Source organism: Castanea sativa, chromosome 4 (genome assembly GCF_040712315.1).
Source record: "Castanea sativa cultivar Marrone di Chiusa Pesio chromosome 4, ASM4071231v1".
Taxonomy (NCBI): Eukaryota; Viridiplantae; Streptophyta; class Magnoliopsida; order Fagales; family Fagaceae; genus Castanea; species Castanea sativa.
Genome location: NC_134016.1, coordinates 41,431,858 through 41,453,701, shown reverse-complemented (window position 1 = coordinate 41,453,701; position 21,844 = coordinate 41,431,858). Strand labels below are relative to the sequence as shown.

Sequence of the window (21,844 nt, the reverse complement as noted above, 5' to 3'; positions counted from 1 at the left end):
CAGGTGATCATTGTATTAAGTTCTCAATTGCCCAAGCTTATTCAAACCCGTCTTTTATCACAATCATCCAATTCAGCTGCATTTAAGACAACTAAAATTTTGAACTATTCAAATAGAATAAAAAAACCATTATTTTTCTTTTTTTTTTGAAGGGACAAAATCTATTCCTGAGATTTTAAATGCTTAGTTCTGCCAAATCCTGCAGACCTGACCACTCTGTACAATTGTTTCAACTCTCAAACAACTTTCAATGCATTGTGATTGAACAGAGTCTTCTAGCTGAAAATCAATGGCACCAAGACCATTCCATCAATCAAACCTTAACTTTCCAACAACATATACTCAAGCTATCTATTCCAGAACTAATACCAGTGAGCCCCTTCAACACCCCATAACAAATACTCTCAACTAATGACCAATAATTCTAATCAGTACAAGTAATCTCATGACTATGGCCAGTTAGATGTTGAACTTTGTAAGTCTGAAAAATGGTAGGCCTTTTGACTTTACTGGTCCATTAAATAGACAAAATAATTTTGAAAACTCTTGTACCATTACAAGAAATTGAATTCAACAACAAATCAAATGACTATCAATTCTGGTTTTTCTTTGCATATTAATGTCCTCTCAAATTGAATTAGTACCCACATGGATGAGCCTGTGAATTAAGAGAAAGAGAATGATCACAAATACCGCCAAAGATACAAGTCAAACAAAGAAAAAGAGGGAGACATACTCCAGAATTTTACAATGTAAAAGAAATTGAACAAAGATGATTCAAAGGAAAACAGTTTCAATGGAATAAAAGTACCTGGGCATATTTCTTTAAAATTTGATTCAGAGATTCTCAGTTTCTTTAATGGTGGCTATGGATTGAAGATGGTGCCATTTTTTAGGGAGGGATGGGCCATTGAAAAACCCAAATCAAACCCATCAACATCATTTGACTCGATACTCAAGTTTAGAAAACACAAACTTAAGTCAAACCCATTAGCTATATCCATTGGAAGCCTTGAACCAAATGTGGAGGAAAGACAGATAGTGTCATCAGGGATTAGAGGAGGTTGAGGTTCTCCTGCGTCTGAATCTGCTGAGACTCACAAGTTACTGTAAAAATATTTTGACGTTTTGTTACATCCCTAAACATTTTTGGTTTATTAAATTTTGGTGAGCCTGTTTCACGCGTAGTTTTCTTACGTTGGTCTTTTGTTTTTGTTTTTTTTGTTTTTTTATGCACTGACATAGTTTTACTAAAAAAAAAAAAAAAAAAACTACTTTGTCCATTTATGTTTGAGTTAGTTAACAATTTTTCTCCTAAACTTTAAAATCGAGCAATTTCTCTCCTTATATTTTGGAAACAAGCAAACACCCCATATTATGTAATATCTAATCTACTCCCACTAAATTTTAATATCCCAAAAATTTCCTTCACCTTTTTTGAGTTTTATGTGGTAGTCATGCTTGGAAATTTGGAATGATAAGGTGTTCCATTTATTATTTAGAGAACATTAATTTGGTAGGTTTTAATCTTTTAAACTTATAATATTGTATAATTCAATGACACATATGCCTTTTGTTATCTTATTCTTGTTTTCTTTTCTTCTTTTAAATTTATTTTCTTGCTTAAAAGGGTATTTATTAAAAACTAAATAAGCTAGATATTGTATATATAGGTATATATATGTATATGTTGTAATAAAGATGTTTGAGTTTGGAAAATATTGTTTCATAAGGTTGATAAAGTGAAAATTCAAGATCTAGAATTTTCTAATTAAAAATTCGAAATTCAGTATTTTCGATCGGTCGAAACTTTGTCTTGATTGATCGAAATGGTAAGAAAATAATCTTGGAGTCTCTGAATGATTCAATCGCTATTTGATTACTGTTCGATCGATCGAAAAAGAGTATTCGATCAATCGAAAGGAACTCTCAACTGATTGAAACTCAAAAAAACTGAATTTTCTGTAGAATTTTCTAGTGACTATTCAAAAAGGTTGAATAGATTTCAAGCCATGTGAACGGTTTTATGAAACATTTTAACGCTTCATACATGTCTTTTGATGAAATATATCCCTATGGGTATAAATAGAGGCTTATATGGTCATTCTCCAGAATTTCTATCTGTAGAACCCAACATTTTGGTTGTATCTTAGGGAAAAATTTACGATAACCCTTTAGCAACAATAGTGTGGGGGGCAAATAAGGAAAACAATATTGTGCCTCCAAGTTATTTATTTTCTGTTTGTCTTTTGTGTTAACTTTATTCTTCCATTATTACTTTGTATAATATCCCTAATACTAAATACCATAGCTAGATGCATAATGTAAGATAATAAAGAAGTGTAGATAAATATCTTTATTTTGGATGGTTGTAAGTATTTGATGAAGAGTTTTAATTGCATTTGATATCTTTTATTGTGAAAATTCAAATATTGTGCAGGTATTTGATAAAGAGCTTCAATTACACATGATATCGTTTATTGTGAAAATTCAAATATTGTGACAATATATTAGCAAAATTAAATTACTTATTATTGGAAGATGATATTTATTATTTTGCAACAACCGAAACTCTAACATCAATTATTGTGATTTAAGGCTAGCGGAAGTGTATTAAGATGAACAATAAAAATAAAACATTTACAAGAGACAACAAATATTTAACATGGTCCGGCCAACTCCATGCCTACTTCCACAATCAATGTCAACAAAAATATCCACTATCAACAATATGGATTACAACAACATTAAATAACACTCACAACTCACACAAACAACTCTCACAAACCTCACCAACATAAACTCACAAAACCCAAAACCCCAATACACCCATTAATTCTCATACTCACAAACAAACAACTCTCAACACACAATCATGGATAATTTTTTAACTCCAAATAATCTACCAACTACTCTTTGAAAAAACCTACCATGTTCTTTTAGGATTTTTTTCACCTCTACCAACATGGGAGGGGCCTTGGGCAAAAGCCACCAAACTGCTCTTCAAAGAAACCCACTCATGTTCTTCTAAGAGCCTTTCACCTCTTCCCACCTAGGAGTTCCGCAAAAGCCATTAAACCCTTTACAACAATGCTTCAATCATATTCCTTGTTAGATAAAGAATACTTGTTACTTTTTCAATATGAAATACTTTTCTTTCTATGATAAAGAGAATTACTGTCTTTTACAACATGGAAAAATCTTGTCTTTTATACCAAAGAAACCTAAACCAAAACTAATTATGAATTTGATGCAATATTCAACTGTTATCATTTTTAGAATATTTTTACTGAGTAGATATTGCCTTTACCAAGCCGTTTGTATATAATTAAAATTGTACCTTGCACTTGTCACTTGTTAAAGTTGATTTTATTTTATTTGTATATATTAAAGTTCTGGGGGTATGGGTGGCAATAGTTAAAAATTACAATCCTCTACTCACATGAGGGTGAAAGAAGATTATGGAAGCTTATTAATGGCATATATTACTAGAATACTATAGAAAATAACTGCGGAATATGGGATAGAACACAGAACAAGATACAACAAACTGATAGATATTATTATGTTGAACAAGTTTTTTACAAGACTGGAAGACATAGACTGTAAAATATTACACAAGCTAGCTGACTCTCTAATTTTTCTTACTTTTATGCACTCTCTCTTTTCTGTTCTTGCTTCACTCTGCTAAACTAATGATACAAAGGGCCTTTTTATAGGCAAACATCTTACAAGAAGACGAAATAATTTACAGTAACAAAGCGTGAATTCTGAGTTCTTGCTTTGTGGTGTTGAAATCAGCGGAGGACGCGATGCCGGTAGCTTCGCAAAATCTTCTTCTGACATCGGAAATCCTGGAACTGAAGTAAAGGACTAGTTATAATTCATGCATTCTTGAAAGGAGTGTGACGGCAAGGTGGAAAAGGAGGCCAAGACAAAAGTGGGTCCAAAGTAGGTCCCACAATTTTCGTTTTTTTTTTTTTTTTTTTTTTTGTACATAATTTCTTCTAATCATCTCTTCCTTGAAACCATTCTTCATCAATGTCTGCATCTGGATCATGATTATGGTAATAATGATCATCAAAATCAAACGGACTGGGCATTTCCCAATGGTGTTGATAAGGCCATTGCTGTCTGCAAATGTCTGGGTCGGCGGGTACAATTTCTGGAAGGATTTCCTGGTTGAGAGATTCTGCTATTGAAAGTGAATAGTGACAGGATATCCATGATACATCTGTGTGTCTGTGAATAGTACCGTCGGCATTTGTTACCCAATGGACATCTGGAGGGTGGACAATTCCTTCTGCTTGAACATTATTTTTGGAATTTAGCTTTGCAACTATACATGTCAAGTGATTCTTTGACCAAACTCAGGGTGATGCTTTTGTGATACTTGGACCATTGACCATCATGAGCATCATTTTTCAAAAGTTCATGCCAGAATTTGTTAAAATATTTATTATCATGAAGAAAAATGTATGAGTAGAAACGTGGTTCAAAGTGAATGCACAAGTAGTACTCATTGAGTAAGTACCACATGTAAAGGTAATGAACAACATTCCATCGTGTTATCCAAAATGCAAATGGGGTTTTCCATGGTTGCTCAATATCTAGGAAAATGGCAAGGAAATGGTTCTGGTTTTGTGTGAGGTAATTATGGAGGACTTGGATGATTCTTTTGGATCTGGCTTGAAGGGTTAGGGTTTTTATTTGGTCTTTTATGTCTGAGGGAAGGGTTTCTATTATGTCCATGATGTCATTGGAGGATGAAGTAGAAGGGTCTGAGGATGAAGATGGGCCTGAGGATGAGGATGGGTCGGTTATTGGGTATACACATAAGGGTGGAGGAATTATTGTGGTATGGAAGACTGGAGGCTTTCTAGAAAGGTAGTCAGTGATAAGGTTATCTGTACCTTTGATGTGCTTGACTTGGAAGGACCATTGTGAAAACAAATTTGACCATCTAAGTAATTGGGGATGGGGGAGCATTTTTCTTTTGAACTGGAGCATTTTTGGGAAGGAAGACATATCCATTTCTACAAGGAAATTGTGACCAAGGAGGTGAAACTGGAACTTTTCAATACCATGTTTAATCGCTTTAATTTCTTTGAAAGTGGAATGATAATGGAGTTCTCAAGGCTTGAATGCACCTCTTTTGTATCCACAATTGCTTCTTTTTCCATTAATTTCTTCAAAGAGAGCTGCCCAATACTCATCACTTGCATCTGTAAAATCCTTTTTCCCGTGCTTGGAATCTCGCAAAGGGGAAGCTTTTCTCGCTAATTTTTTCAATCGTTGAACCGCTTCCGTATGAACTCGAATTCCATGCTGGAGGAGATTTCTTCAATAACTTGGACAAACAATCTCTGTATCTGGAAATTTTTGGAATGAAATCTGACATGTAGTTAACAATTCCAAGAAACTGTTGGATCTGCTTGGTGCTGGTGAGTATATCTGGAAATTCACTGAGAGAGACTACTATGTGAGGCTGCAGAGTATACTTTCCATCTGAAATGTGTACTCCAAGAAAATCAATAGAGGATACTCCTATGACCATTTTCTTTTCTGAAAGCATTATCCCTTGAGCTTTTACTAAATTGTAGAATTCAGTAAGCAATTTTTCATGGGATTCTGCATCTTTTGAGAATAGGAGGACATCATCTACATAGATCAATGCATTTGACAACAGTGGTTGGAAAAGAGTTACCATTGCTTTTTGGAACTGGGATGGAGCATTTTTGAGGCCAAAATGCATTACCGTCCATTGATAATGGTGGTCCGGAATGCAAAAAGTTGTCTTGTATTTTTCTTCTGGATGGATTCCAAGTTGCCAAAATCCTGCTTTGAGATCAAACTTTGAAAATACTTTAGCATTGGAAAGATGATGAAAAAGAGCACTTTTGTTTGGCAGTGGAAACTTGTCATCAGCAAGGAAATGATTAAGATCTTGATAATTGATTACCAATCTGAGCTTTTCTCGAACTTGTTCTGCATGCTTGTTAACATAGAAAGCTTCACATACCCATGGAGAAGTTGTGGGTTCAATGAGGTTTTCTGAAAGAAGGGTAGCTAACTCCTGCTTAGCTAGGGACAAGTGTTCTGGGTTCATACCTCTATGACTAGCTTTTGTAGGGTTAACATCTTCATTCTTTTTGAAGGGGAGTGTTATGAAAAAGGCTGGGTTTTTCCATAGTGGTTTTGGGTTTTTGAGAAGGAATTCTGAGTGGGTGGCTGCACAGCATTCATTGATGATCTGAGCTTTCAAGGAATCAAAGGGGTTTAGTGAAAACAAATGTGGTACCTGGGTCCATGTGAGAAGGTGTTGTTTATGCAAGAGGCCTTTTGAAGACCATCTAAGGCTAGGTATCTGGTGAAGGAGGTCAAATCCTATAAGGAGGTCTCTGCCTGTGAGAGGGGATCCAAAGACTCGGTGTTTAATGGTAAGGGTTGGGAATATTCTAATGTGAATGGGTTTACTTTTCTGGGTGATCAGGAATGTTTCTCCATTGGCTGCTCTGAACATCTGATGATGGGGTAACCAAAAATCTTCTGGTAAAATCTTAGGATGAAGGATTGTTGCTGCTGCTCCTGTATCAAACAAGGCTATCACTGGGATGGGTCTGGAATAGGTATCAAGGAGGATGTGAACTTGGGCTATTGGTGTGGGGCCAATTATTGGGGCTATAAGAGGCTGAGATATGTATATGGTTTGGATTTCTGGATCTAAATCATCTGTAATGCTTGAATCTGGTTCGTCTTCTGAGGATGAATAGGCTATGGCTGCCAAGGCTTGGGGAGAATAATCATCATCAAGTGAAAAGAGTGATTCCACATCCGAAAATGGGGTATCATCTGCATGAATCTGGGCTTGCTCCAAAAGCTTTGCTGCTTTTGCTTTCTTTGGACAATTTTTTGCAAAATGACCGGGCTTTCTGCATACAAAACAGACTTTTGAATTTTTTCCTTTGAATTGCTTTCTTCTGAGAAACTTCCATTTCTTTTTTCTGAAAAACTTCTTCTTTGGATGAGAATGCTTCTTCTTCCAAGAATACTTTTTGTAATGATCTCTTCTCTTGGTTGGACAAGAACAATTCTTATCATAACACTTAATCTGCAAATCTTTTCTTTTGCAATTGTCTTTGAGCTTGCTATGGATCTTGTCAATCTCCGAAAGAAACTTTCTTTGATTGCATAGTTTTTCCAAAGCAATGAGGACATGTTGGTAGATTTCTCCAAGAGAGGCTTGCTGCAAGGTGATTTTTTGAAGATTCATCATGCGAAGAGTTTCATCACCAAGTGGTTTTGGAAAAGAATTCAAGAAAGTGTGCTTGGAATTGACATCATCCATGCCATTAAAGGCATAATATCTGCTTGACATTCTGTCAAAGTGTTTCTCCAAATCTTGTCTTTCAAAAGAACAGCATTTCATCAATAGGAACTCATCTCTGGCTACTTCAGTGTAATGGGCTAATGAACCAAGAAATTCATTATGGAGGATCGTGAAAAAATCCTCGAGTGTGTTACTCTGGGCTGCTTGTCTTTGCCTGTATTCTCCAAGGTTAATCCACCATTGTCTCGCCTACCGTGAGTCTTGCTACAAATTTGGCAATTATCCGGGCAACCGTATTGTTTGGGGCTTGAAGCTGTACACCATGAATACATGTTGAAAATTTCATCATGCCATTTGGAAGGAGGACTGTTATCAAGGGTGAACAGGTGTTTTGAATCTGTGGTTGATGAGTAGGTTAATCTTGTATGATGATCAGGGATGACAGGTGGTGTAGGGAATATTGGTGGTGGTGGTAGAGGTTGTTTAGGGCGGAGGACATCATCTTCTTCTTCCACTTTTGGGTTAGTCATAAAGACTTCATCTAAGTCAAGATCAGACAAGTCTAGATCTGCTTCATCAATAACTGGAAGAACAAAGGGTTCTGTTGGTTCTTGAAGAGTTAAAGTTCTGAGGAATGATGATATCGGGTTTGGAGGGTCAATGTTTATGGCTAATAGGTTCATATCTGGGGGTTTGGAGGAAGCACCAATGGTTGGGTCTGGTGGTTGGTATAATGGTTCTTTGTCGTTTTTTATGGGAGGAGGTTCATTTTGTGGTTTGGTTGGAGGTTCAAGTCTGGGTTCTAGTTGAGGTAGTAGTGTTGGGTTTGGTATGTTGGGAAAGAGTCCACATGGTTTAAAAGGGTTTTGAGCTGGATGTGTCATGTTTAATGGTTGGAGGTTTTGGTATGGGGAAACTGGGGAAAATGGTGAGGGTACTGGTATGGACAGATCTTTATATAGTGATTGACGAGGTTGGTATGGCATGTAAACTTGCATTGGAAGAGCTTGAGTAGCTGCTTTCTGTGAGTTGTCCAAAGACTGGAGTTGCATCAACAACTGCTTTTTTTCTTTTTCTTTTTGCCCAATGAGGGGAAAGGATATAGACAAATCCTTTACTGTAGAAATAATTGTCTCCAATTCTTGTTCAATTGACATTATCTTCTTCTTCAAATCTTCAATGAGGGAATTTGAGGATGAAAAGGTATTGGATACCGCTTCAGTCAACTTTTGTTGGTTGTCAAGAATTTTTGAAAGGACTTGATTCTGTGCTACAGCATTTTCTGCCTGCCAATTAAGGGCTGCTTCGGCTGATGAGACCTGTTTTTTACTTCCATCTGGATTGGTTCCAACAAGGTTTTTTATCTTCCAAACATGTTTTACATTGGCTTGTGGGTGGTCAAAACTTTCTAAGGGAGGAAAATTTTGTGAGTATGAGGGTGATGCATGGTCAAACATATAACAAGGTAAGGGTTTTTGTGTGTGGGTTTGACTGGGAGGTTTAGGATGACATTTTTGTATTTGGGGAAGGACTTTCTGGTAATATGGGATTAAAGGTGGTTTCTGGTTTTGTTGGTTTTGATCATGACTTTCTTTGCATGGGGAAAAGGATGGAATTTTTTGATTTCTGGATCTGGGGTAAAGGACATAGTAATCAAACCTTCCTGAAGGTTCTCCAAGGAGGTCGACTTCTGGGTCTCCTGCTTCATATCTTTCTTTGAGAATCTGCTGGGAAGACTTCTTCTTTCTTCTTTTCTTATCTTCTTCAAATATTTCTTCTTCTCTGCATTCTTCACAATCACAAACATCCCACCATATATGGCCAGTGGGTGATTTTCCTACATAGACACGATTTCCAATTTCTTCAAATGCTTTGATCTGAAGATCATCAAGACCTTCATAAGAAACTGGTTGGATCATAGCTGTTGGAAAGACTGTCACTTCTTCTTTTTCTGGTGTGGTTGTCATAAATCTGACTTCAACTTCACTATTCTGGTTTCTGATGAAAAAAGGAGTGTGGGACTGGATTGGCTGAGATACCTGATGGAGAATCTCATACTTTGTAATCCATGACTCGGGAAAGAGCTTTTTCATCTGGTCTTTGTTCAATTGTCTTGGAACAAATGTGCACGTAGGCGTCATGCCCGGATCAACTTGGATCAAAAGAGCATCATTGGAGTGGGCAAACTCGGTATGGCTACATCAAAAGCATGGTTCTCGGAGTCCGTAAGCAAGTTGGTAGTGAAGTGTGGCAAGAAAGTATCCGGTACTTGAGAGGCTCCTGTAATCCGAACTTGAACTTTAAGAGCATCACATATGTGAGGATCTCTCGAGAGACATGTTGAAATTGGGAAAAAGGTGACAAAGATCGTCTCGCATTTAGTGTAGTTTGGACGGTACCAATGACTGCATTGTGATATTCCATAAATCTAGAATCAAGGAGAGCAATTCTAGAAGCTATAGGGAGTCCTTTTCTGCCATGAAAGGTGAGTGCAAGTCTTACTGCACCAAAATGGAGGTGAGTATAACTTTGTCTTTGCCATGGAATGACAAACTCTCTGGGAAGAGCAAGAGTGATAAAATTTTCTTTCTCACTGGCTGGAATACTAAATTGGTCAAATTTTGAAGCTTGGACATACTCTTTGACACTAGAGGGTTGGGAAGGACCTAGAAATTTTTTTATGGATTTTTTGAAAGTTTTTTGGGGTTTATCAAACACAGTATAGGGGTTTACAATGGGAAGTCTGTAATAGGTATTTTACTATCTTCAGGAATATGGGATATTTCATATAGATACTCTAATCTATTTGCAGTAGATTTTCTAAGGGAAAGATCACAAGAAGTGGTAATGGTATCAGTGACTGCTGAGGATGTGACTGCTGAGGATGATGAACTGGAACTGGCCATGACTGTTTCTAAAATGAAGAACAATTTTCCTAAGATCTGACAGGACTAAAACGCCACTCCTAGGCTCTCGTCCACTAGACTACTCAGGAAAAATAATTCTTTGACACTTTTTTGTACAACTCCTTAGTTTTCTACTTGATTATCAAATCCCGTTTTCTGATGTGATTATCACAGAGGATCCACAATAAGTGGCAACTGTTAATCACAGAGCATACTAATCAGGACAATAATTCAAGTGTACTAATCAAAGGAGAGAGAAACTGATGTTAAGGCTTTACCAGTTTTTGGAAAAGATTGCATGTATATGGATGTTGAGTGCAAGGTAGGCAACATAAAACTGCTAGTTCACAGTGAAAGGTTGGCTCTGATACCACATATAGGGAGAAGTGGACGAAGAAGTAAGTGGAAAGGAGACGAAACCAAATGTAAAAGACTAAAGGACGAAGGAGACTAAAATACACAATAATTCCTCCACCCTTATGTGTATACCCAATAACCGACCCATCCACAAATGCTTCTTTTTCCATTAATTTCTTCAAAGAGAGCTGCTGCCCAATACTCATCACTTGCATCTGTCTGTAAAATCCTTTTTCCTGTGCCTGGAATCTGCAAAGGGGGAAGTTTTTGTGCTAATTTTTTCAACTGAGGTTTGATTACTATGTCCTTTACTTCAGTTCCAGGATTTCCAATGTCAGAAGAAGATTTTGCAGAAGCCAGCCAGTACTGCGTCCTCCGCCAGTTTCCAACACCTGTAAAGCAAGAACTCAGAATTCACGCTTTGTTACTGTAAATTATTTCGTCTTCTTGTAAGATGTTTGCCTATAAAAAGGCCCTTTGTATCATTAGTTTAGCAGAGTGAAACAAGAACAGAAAAGAGAGAGTGCATAAAAGTAAGAAAAATTAGAGAGTCAGCTAGCTTGTGTAATATTTTACAGTCTATGTCTTCCAGTCTTGTAAAAAACTTGTTCAACATAATAATATCTATCAGTTTGTTGTATCTTGTTCTGTGTTCTATCCCATATTCCGCAGTTATTTTCTATAGTATTCTAGTAATATATGCCATTAATAAGCTTTCATAATCTTCTTCCACAAGTGTATGACCTACTTTCATTAGGATGCATATATCTGAAACACCTTGTATTTTCTCCGGGCATTCAACCCAATAAGAAACAGCTTTCTTATCAAAACTAAACAATTGCATTTTGCATGCGCAGATCCTCTGGCGTTCAACCTGATAGTAATAATAAATAAACAGTTTTCCTATCAAACCTAAAATTTGACCAATTTTTACTTGAATGCGTCTTCCTTTTTTTTTTTTTGGCAATACACATATAAAAATAAACCGTCAAACGTCACTACATGCGTATCTACATATAACTTTCTTCCTAATAGAAAAATCTGTTTTCATCCATTGAAAAAAAAAAAAAAAAAGCAAAGACTGATCAAATCAAGATCATTAAAAACAATATCCATAACAATAAAGATCAAATCAAGAAAAAGTTACGAGATTCATAATCAAATAAAGATGAAAAATATCCATAACAATCAAATTAACCACATATGAAAATTTCAAAAGTGTATAATATTACTCGTGAATAAACGAACGAATCTAGAAAAGAGTCCTGAAAGAAATACATAAAGGAGAGACATCTCCAATCTAAACCATAAATGAAAATCTCAAAAGTGTATGTATATAGTACACATGAATAAACGAATACAGAAAAGAGTCATGAACAACATGAAACTGAAACTGAAGAAAGAAAGAAAAGAAGAGACATCTCCAATCTAAACTATAGGACTAATAATTAGAGGACTGTTTATTCTTCTGGGTAGTCTTTTGATACTTGTCCTTGATCCAGTGAAAGCCCAAGGTAGTCCCTTCCTTCACCTTCTTCATGCCAGTTGAAGCCACAGCTTTGGTCTTTCCAAGCCCTTCACCAACCTTTTGCTTGTACTTTGCAGAAGTACCTCCATTTTTCTTTGTGTCTGCAGCGTTAGGAATAGGGTCTGGGTTGCTGTAGTCCCACTGATCTGCCCATGATGCACCATAAGTGTTGTTTCCTTCCATTGTTTGCAGAGATTGGAATTCCTTTTTCACAAGGAAAAGATGTATGATACTATATGATAAGAGGAGGGAGAGTCGTGAAAGTCTTGGGAATTGGTATTGGAAGATTAATGGAATTGTATATTGTCAATGTAAACGTTTTATAGACTGGGTGGCCAAACCTTGAGGAAACTTATACGACTGTAGAGATTGGACCATTATGGAATTTTACATGTGAGGATAGGCGACAATTTATAAGTCAAAAATCTCACCCTTTTTTTTTTTTGTTTTTTGTTTTTTTTTTCTGGACAAGAAAGTCCTTATGTTTTTTTTTTTTCACATTTATTTTGGACTTAAAACGGGAGATTATATAATTATATTAAACAGAAATAGGTGAGCTGAGTTTTCTTTTCCTTGCTTTGTTTGTTTAGGCAAAACTATTTTCTAAAAAATGAGTTATTTTTTAAAAAGTATTTTTTATAAAGCTATTTTATTTTTCTATGTTTGGTAATTACTTTAAGTGAATTGAAAAATAATCTTCTAACTTCTCTTATTTAACTTATTGTGAGATAGAGTTATTTTTCAAAAAAAATTAATAAAAAACAATCTCTAAAAATAAGCCATATTTTTTTTGTTGACCAAAGATAGTTTTTTTTTTACATTTTTTTTATATACTACCAAACACTAGAAAACACGAAAAATTATCTTTATAGAAAATTTTTCATCAAAACAAACAAAGTAGTCTGGATAGAGTCTGTCCATCAGAATTTTAAACTTTTGTCATTGTTGCTTATTTTCTAACTTAATTTAATAATACCAAGGTTTTTTTTTTGATATGATAATAATATCAAGGTTGATTCTAAACAAAAACAAAAACAAAAAAACAAAAAAGTATAGTATATGGGACTAAATTTTAGGAATGTTTGTGAACACGGGCAATTTAAGATTCGATAATATAGGTAAGAAAAAAAAATTTGTAAAATTTTAAATTTTAAATTTTACCATATAAATTTTATAAATAGATTATGATGAATATAGTTCGTCCAACATTTATTACATATATCCTTCAGCTTGTGCCATCCAAATACAGTTGTCCAACCCATTGGATGATAGGTGAATGAAGAAGGTGCATCTCAAGGAGATCCCCGTCCATCGACCCATGTTCTTCAGTTTTGGGTACAAACCTTGAGAATCTCACCACCATTATTCTACGCCTTCCATTTTGAAAAAAATGGAGGAAATCATGGAAAGACAACTAGTTCAAACTCCTATATAAACACTAGATTATCTACATTTTAAGATATTAGTGAAAAACTCTACAATTATTGTGTTTCAACTTTCTTGGGAATCTGTGAGTTCCCCACTTAAGTATTAAGAAAACTTAAGCAGATACTGCTTCGATGCTCTCTAATAGTGTGATTTTTGTCTTGCAACTCTTCTAACCAGGGGTGGAGGCACACATAAGCTTGGGGGCATCCCTCCCCCCAAGCTTTTGAAACCCCTATTTAATACTATATAAAAACAAGTTGGCCCCTGCAAATGTATCAATTGGCCCCTCCAAAAAAATTCACATATCTTGTCTAATGTTAGTTTTAGTGGTTTCCCCTTTGAAATATGTTGTGGTTGTATTATAAATCAAATGGCTGAGACAATTATCTCTCAAAACTACATAGAATAACACACTAGCACAAGTGATAAAAAATATTTGATACCATAAGTATGTCTCAATTTTATTAACTGACAATTGGATGTATCTAGAGCATGGAACTATTAGGATTAAAAAAGGTATATAGAAGTAATGAAAATAATTAGCTAAGTGGGTTGTCTAGCAAATTATTGCATATAAAATGACTAAAACAAAGTAAAAATATTAGTTACCTTTTAGTCATTAGCCTTTGGTTTAGCAATTGACTATAGAGCAATTGTCATGTGTTTATTTTGTTGTGGGTCTTATACATCATACAATGTTAATTTCTTTATAGCATTTATTTTGAAATATGACTATTTTTACAATTACAATATTTTAGTTTCTCAAGCGGACTTCACCAACAAAACACATGTTTACTCAAACCAAATACACACACACACACACACACTCACAAAGTTGTCCAGATGCTATTTATTTATTTTTTTAAGTAAACAAAAGTGCACTATGTTTGTGCATATTCAAATGTGAAAGTCGCTAAAAGTTTATTGTTTTGCTTAAACTAGTGATTTTTTTTTGGGTGGCATTCTTAATCTTTAAGTTTCATTTCTTTATTTCTTTTAACTCTATCTATCTTACACATACATGGACATAAATATGAGTTATAATTAATGTACAAGCATGTAATTCGGGCCCCCAAGTTAAAAATTCAGGCTACGCCCCTGCTTTTAACACTCTTCTTCAAACAATTAGCCAACTAATTATGGGTGCATCATCAAATATGTCATTAACTATAAAAAAATTATTCACATTTAAATTCATAATCATACCCTTTTGTAACTCTATAAAATTAGTACTAACTCTTTAAACATTTTTCTGTCATTATTAATTCATTATTGTAGGAACACAAGGGTCGTTTTGTAAAATCCATATAAGCGTGTACTCCTGGGAGCTTCTGAGGTAATATTATAATAGGGTAAGGAAGGATCCGGAACTATCCAGAAGACTTTTTTGACAAATTGCCCTCACACATCGTCACATGTGACCCACCTGCATTTGCTGGATATAGGAGATTGGCCCATCTTCCTAGAAGCTACTCCCTTATGTTGCACATGGCTCCTGTCCAAGAAGTCCAGCTTCAACTTTCATATTATTATCTCATACGCGTTGTCAAAGTACAGCGGCTTCAACTAAAAAAATTAATAGTAGACACAGAAAGGTATAGGCGGATAGGGCTTCTAGATAGTAGATCATAGAACTAATTCTCAATGTTGTATTATTATGGTCAACTAATCTAAGAAGGTCCATAATTGTAGCTAATGACGCCTGCTCTTAGGGAGTCCAAATCTTCTGTCTCATTTTTTCTGCTCCACTCTATACTCCACCAATAAAAATTTGCCACTTGTTCATCTAAGTAATTAAATACTATCATTATTGACTTATTAATGCTACAGTTATTAATTAATAATAGTATTTAATTACTTAGATGAACACGTGGCAAGTTTTTATTAGTGGAGTATAGAGTGGAGCAGGAAAAGTGAGACAGAAGATTTGGACTCGCTCTTAGGTGGTTCATGCATGGTTGGAGTTTTCTTTGATTAACTTAATATCATTAAATAATGGTAAATTATATATATGTTAAACCTTTAAATTTAATGATTAAATAAGGGATTTAGAGTTTAATTTCTACCTACACTGAAAACCAATTAGTATTTTAGTTTAATGATAAATAACTATTGTCAGGAGTGGATACTATATTTTTTTTTTTTGAAGAGGAAATCATCCTCACAATTTATTAAATAGAAATTGAATCACAGTACAAAGTCTCCACAGCTGGGAGAGGAGAATCTTCAAGCCATACAACATCCTCTAGGAGGTCCTTGGCGTATCTAGCTAGAGCATGGGCAACAGTATTAGCGCTTCGTTTTGCAAATAGAACCTACGACCATCTTAGTCCATTAAGCATGCATATCACATCCTGGAGAATGTGACCCAACCGAGACAGCAGCCCTTTCCTTGAACTCAAAGCATTCATGAGAGCTTGGTTATCCCCTTCCAGAACCAATTTTGTAAAACCACACTCCATCGCAAATTCCACAACACGACGACAAGCAAGAATCTCTGCTTCTTCACTACACGTCACAGGGGGACCCTTTCTCGACAAAGCTGCCATGACTTCCCCTTTATCATTACCGATAATGGCTCCAATACTTGATGCCCCACCTTCCTGGAAGATCGAAGCATCAAAATTAAGCTTGAAATGGGCTAAAGGGGGTGGTCTCCATCTTATCGGGCTTGGTATTGTGGGTGGGATTGAAAGCTGGATATTGGCACGTCTAAACTCCTCTAACAGATCCTGCGCACGTTTTGTTAGTACCTCAGGTGGTTGCAGCTTCTTCCCATGAATTATACCATTTCGTTTGTTCCAAATAATTCAGGCTTGGACAAGAAAATGCTTGAGTTCATCAGTGGACAGATGGTCCATCAACTCCTCCATGAGTTGAAGCACATCAGCTTGGCCTCCAACGCATTTCTGTAATCGCGCCGAGCAGCCCGCCCATACATCTCACGCCACTCCATAATTCCACAGGGCATGGATTTCCGTTTCAGCTTTAATCTTGCACACCTCACACCTATTATCCTGGATGATATTCCTTCGGGCCAAATTCACTCGAGTGGGCAGGATATTACGACACATTCGCCAACCAAATACTTTGATTTTATTTGGCACTTTCAGCTTCCACAAAATCTTCCAAACGGTGCCTCCCACAACTCCAATAGAACTCTCTGTCCCATCCCTCTCCTTTTCCAATAGACGACCCACATGATATCCTGATCTCACTATATATTCTCCTGACTTGGTGAAGGTCCAAAATAGAGAATCGGATATTACTCTTCTGCTTAGAGGCACACGTAGAATAGCTTCCCCATCCTCACGGTTAAAGTTTTGCATGATAAATTCTCTATCCCACCACCTTGTATCTGGGTCTATAAGTTCAGCAACCATCAAATCTTCTTCTACATTATGAATTGGGTATAGTACCCTATTAGATGGATGATTAGGAATCCACACATCACTTAACACCCAAATAGAAGCTCCGTTGCCCACCCTCCAACACAATCCCCTCTTAAGTATTGGCTTGGCTGCCAAAATGCTCTTCCAAGTAAAAGAGCTAGTGGGAGAGTTTGTGGCCTCCAAAAAATTGCATCTAGGAAAATACCGTGCTTTGAGGCAACAATCTCCAACCTTGTTTAGCAACAATCTCCAACCTTGTTTAGCAAGCATCGCCAAATTGAATTATCGTAAAGCCTTGAATCCCATTCCTTCTTCCAATTTTGGTCTAGTTAATTTTTCCCAGCTTAGCCAATGGATCTTCCTCTCATTCCCAATTTGCCCCCACCAAAACCGGGCACATAAAGCTTGAAGTTCTTCACACAACTTGACTGGCAGTTGAAAAACTCCCATAGTGTAGGTGGGATTGATTGAGCCACAACTTTGATTAGTATTTCCTTTCCTACCATTTACAACATTTTCCCTTTCCACCCTTGAAGCTTTTTCCAAACCCTATCTTCTAAAAAAGAAAAAGTATGGTATTTCTTTTGTCCCACCAAGGTTGGTAAACCCAAGTATGACTCAAATCTGTCCATTTCCCTCACACCAACAAAACCTTGATCACATCTCTCTGTTGAGGAGAGGTATTACTGCTGAAATACACGAAAGATTTATCCATGTTAATACATTGGCCTAAAGCTTCTGCATACAATTTCAAGATCTCCATTACTGCCCTTGTTTCCTTGTCCCTGGCTTGGCAAAATAAAAGGGAATCATCTGCAAACAACAGGTGTGAGATGCGGGGAGCTCGCCTACAAATGGAAACACCATGGATATTCCCTTCCAATTCTGCTTTTTGTAAGAGAGATGTAAATCCTTCTGCACATAAAAGAAAGAGATAAGGTGATAGATGATCTCCTTGACGGATTCCTCTAGTGGGATGAATCATACCATAAGCCTTTCCATTAATTAAGACAGAAAAAGAAGGTGATGTGACACAGCTTATAACCCTATCCACCCAATTGCCAGGGAAACCCAATTTAAACATGATATTTTTCAAAAAATCTCATTCTACCCTATCATAAGCCTTACTGATATCTAGTTTCATGGCAAGTGTCCCAATTTTGCATTTCTTCCTTCCATGCATCGTATGTAGAGCTTCATAAGCCACCAGTACATTATCTGTAATTAATTTTCCTGACACAAAGGCACTCTATGTAGGAGAAATAATTTGAGGCAGGATTTGATTCAACCTGTTGGCTAGCATCTTTGCAATAATTTTGTAAATAACGTTACAAAGGCTAATAGGCCTATAATCAAAGACCTTAACAGGATTTTTAATTTTTGGAATGAGGACAATATAAGTATGACTAAGGGCAGGAGGCAAAAAACCCGTACTAAAAAATTCAAAAACAGCAGACACAACATTATCCCCAACGATATGCCAAAATTTTTGATAAAAAATGGCATTCATACCATCTGATTCAGGAGCTTTTGTAGGTTCCATTTGAAATAAAGCTGCTTTAATTTCATCTGCAGTAAATTCACTAGACAATGTTTGTTGCATTTCAGGGGACACCTTTTGTTGTACTGCTTCAAGACACTCCTCAACCCGGTTGCATGACTTTGTGGAAAACTTATTATTGAAATAATCCACAACTACTCCTGCCACTTCTTCTATCTCCTCACACTAGCCACCTTGTGGGTCCAAGATTCCTTTAATGTAGTTCCTCTGCCTCCTTTCAGTTGCTTTTGAGTGGAAGAATCTGGTGTTTTTATCTCCATGTTTGATCTGATTTACCCTAGACCTTTGAGCCCAATATACTTTCTGTTTTCTTAGCCATTCATCCAACTCCTTGCTTGCTTGAATAAATTCACTTCGGTACTGTTCAGTGGACAGGGCGCTAGTCAGCCATTCAATCTGCTTTTGCAAATCCTTTATTTCTTTCGTGCCAGCACGAATTTTGGAAGCTCCCCAAGCCCTCAAATCCATGCTACACCCATTTATCTTCAACCTGACCGTTTCCGATGCTGTTTCACCTACCTCACTGTTTTCCCATGCATCTTGAACTACTTTGGCACGGTCGTCCCACAACAACCACGCTTCTTCAAATTTAAACCCACAATCTCTTCTAGTATTTTGTCTTGGAGCTGCATGGTTTTGGAGGATCAAAGGAAGATGGTCCAATGCATGCGAGATAATATGCGTGACAGTAATTCCAGGGAACTTCACCTTCCATGCTTCGTTGGCCACAGCCCTATTTTTGTGAAATTTTAAAATACTCGCAAGTGTATGAACCATACCGAAGTATAGTTTGACAAGAACGAGGTTGAACCCACAGGGACTTGATTGAACGTAGGAAAATTATTTAAATCTTAACCAAATTAATCATAATCTAGTTTAATAAAAATTGGTTGTTTTGAAAGTAAATAAACTAAGCAAATAATAAAATTAAGCATATAGTTAAACTAAGCAAAATATATAAAGCAATAAAAAGATGTAAACAATCAAGGGAAATGAATTAAGGTTTTGGAATCCGCCTTGTAAGTCATATCAGCATATATTTATGATCATTAATTTTTTCCAACTACTACATGATAATCTAGAAATCAATCTTGCTATCATGGAAAATATTCTCATTAAAATCCTTATTTTAAAAATTCAAAAGCATGTTCTTCTTCGCTTCTTAAGTATAAAATCAAATCATCAATTGTATCTATAGCCAAACAAATCACAAGATATATCCAATTCTAAAAATCAAATCATAAATTGTATCCATTGACAGATAAATCACAAGCGATATCTAATTTTATAATCAAGAATTATTAAACCAAGCATTCAATTAATTAAGACAAATCCTAAATCATGAGAAAAACATGATTGAACTCATATCTAGAATCTCATCTTAGTCAATTGATATGAAGCAAGAACAATTTAAATCATTAAAGAACAACTATTGTGGGAAAATCAAATCACATAAATATTACTAATAATCCTTAATAAGGTTTCATCCTCAACCCTAATTATAAATTTAGCTACTCATAGTAATTAAAATAAAACACAAGAATAAAATACTAAACATTAAACTAGACAAATAAAATAAAACTAACTGTCATGGAAGAAAACCAAAGAAGTAGCCGCAATCTCTATGTTCAGCCCTCAGCCTTAGCACTGGCCTCCCTTGAATTTTGCCCTAAAGAGACTTTAAATAGGTCAAGAAATCCTATTACAAGTTGAATTCCCGTTTGGGGAAAATTCAAAATGTTTAGGCTTCACTTAAACGATAATTTTGGCCCATTTAACGTCAGAATTCGGACTTTTTGTAAACTACAAAGTTGTAGCCCTTTAAGTTAACTTTCCAGTCCAACTTGAATCATCTCAATTGGACATCTGAGCCGAAAGTTATGACAAAAATACTAACTGATGTGCAGGCTGGAATCCTAATCCGAATTGAACTTGGATTTGATGCAAGTTTCCTTTGATTCCCTGCTCCAATTGGACTTAAATTTAATTGGGTTGGTCTTCTTTAAATTCATCATGGCCCTTGCAAAAGTAAAGTCCATTAACTTTCTTCTTTGCACAAATCCACTTATTTAATTCCATTCTCCTACAAAAGATAAATTCACGTAATAAGATTCAATTAAGCACAAAATTGATTATTCACCATTATTCCAAAACCAAATATAAAATGCATGAATTACCTCAAAATAAGTATGATAATGCTTTCTAACAATGATATAAATATGCAAAATTAAGCTATTATCAATGCACATCACCTATCCAAGCGTTCCCTAGTGTTGGCAGTCCTGGGTCTCCTATTATTCCATGTGTAAGGGTAGCCAACAAATCCTAGGTTCGCGAGGCGACAGAGTTCCAAAGCTTCTTGGAATGCGTCAAGTTGTTAGGGTGGAGCTGGCCGGCAACTTAGCTTTTTCGTTGAACTCAACATCTCATTAAAGTCCCCTATGCACATCCAAGCACCATCCACATATGAGAATAAATGGGAGAGAAGGGTCTAAGACTTGAAGCGATCTCTTACCTCTGGCCAACCATAAAAACCGGTAAGCAACCATCTAAATCCATCACTCTTGGTCACCCAAGAAGAGATTTGGTTATCTGAGAATTTAAACACTTCCAACCTTATTTCTTCCTTCCATCGCATAGCAAGACCTCCACCCAACCCCGGTTTTTCGACAAAAAATTTATTCTTGTAAGGTAGCTCACTACACCAATGTTTAATACCGTTGATATCGAGCCGAGTTTCCATGAGGAAGCAAATTTCGGGAGCTTGGTCCTTCACTATCTTGTGAAAACTATGAACTGTCCAAGGGTTCCCAAGCCCTTGGCAGCTCCAACTCAGTAGTTTCATTACTCCCGGCAAAGGTGGTCCACCACCCCCGCCGATGTTTTCATAGCGTTGTCAGCTTCCCCATCTACCTTGGAACATTTATGAGACGTATGTTCAGTGTCTCTGCTGCATTCTTCGTTTATGGCTTCTCCCAGTTCTCTTTTACCCAACATGGGCTTCATAATAACACTAGCTGAATCCGTAGACCCAATATCCATTCTGATTAGCCTAGTGAGTGAACACTATAGGTTGAAACTCTCTCTTAATCAATAAATTATTAATCAAGGCCCTAAGGACATATGTTAGCATTTCCCAAAAAGTAATATGAAAGTAAGTTTGGATAAATTGCAAATTACACTCCTAAAGTCTAAGAGTGCTTGGATTTTACATTCTGAAGTTTAAGAATTTGAATTTTATCTCTCTAAAATTTTAGAGTGATTGGATTTTACACCTTGAAGTTTTAAAATTTAGATTTTACTCCATAAATTTTAGGGGTGTTTGAATTTTACATCCTAAAA

The 21,844-nt window shown here is 36.1% G+C and overlaps 2 protein-coding genes across 2 annotated transcripts; both read right to left on the bottom strand.

The window, feature by feature from the left end:
• Positions 1–11,728: 11,728 nt before the first annotated feature.
• Positions 11,729–12,452, bottom strand: LOC142630750 (uncharacterized). The gene has a single exon (XM_075804791.1). It carries the CDS (start codon positions 12,302–12,304, stop codon positions 12,035–12,037), a length of 270 nt encoding a protein of 89 aa, XP_075660906.1. The 5' UTR covers positions 12,305–12,452; the 3' UTR covers positions 11,729–12,034.
• Positions 12,453–18,667: 6,215 nt separating this feature from the next.
• Positions 18,668–21,544, bottom strand: LOC142632919 (uncharacterized). Its single transcript, XM_075807231.1, has 2 exons — positions 21,351–21,544; positions 18,668–19,235 (listed from the first exon to the last, which is right to left on the bottom strand). Exons 1-2 carry the CDS (start codon positions 21,542–21,544, stop codon positions 18,668–18,670), a joined length of 762 nt encoding a protein of 253 aa, XP_075663346.1.
• Between the last annotated feature and the right edge of the window lie 300 nt (positions 21,545–21,844).

Bases quoted from the DNA above. Each gene is read 5' to 3' on its own strand.
- LOC142630750 (XM_075804791.1), bottom strand. From the start codon at position 12,304: ATGGAAGGAAACAACACTTATGGTGCATCATGGGCAGATCAGTGGGAC.
- LOC142632919 (XM_075807231.1), bottom strand. From the start codon at position 21,544: ATGGATATTGGGTCTACGGATTCAGCTAGTGTTATTATGAAGCCCATG. The intron at 19,236-21,350 runs GTAATGAAACTA...TCACAAAAATAG, and splicing joins GTGGACCACCTTTGCCGGGA to GGCTGTGGCCAACGAAGCAT.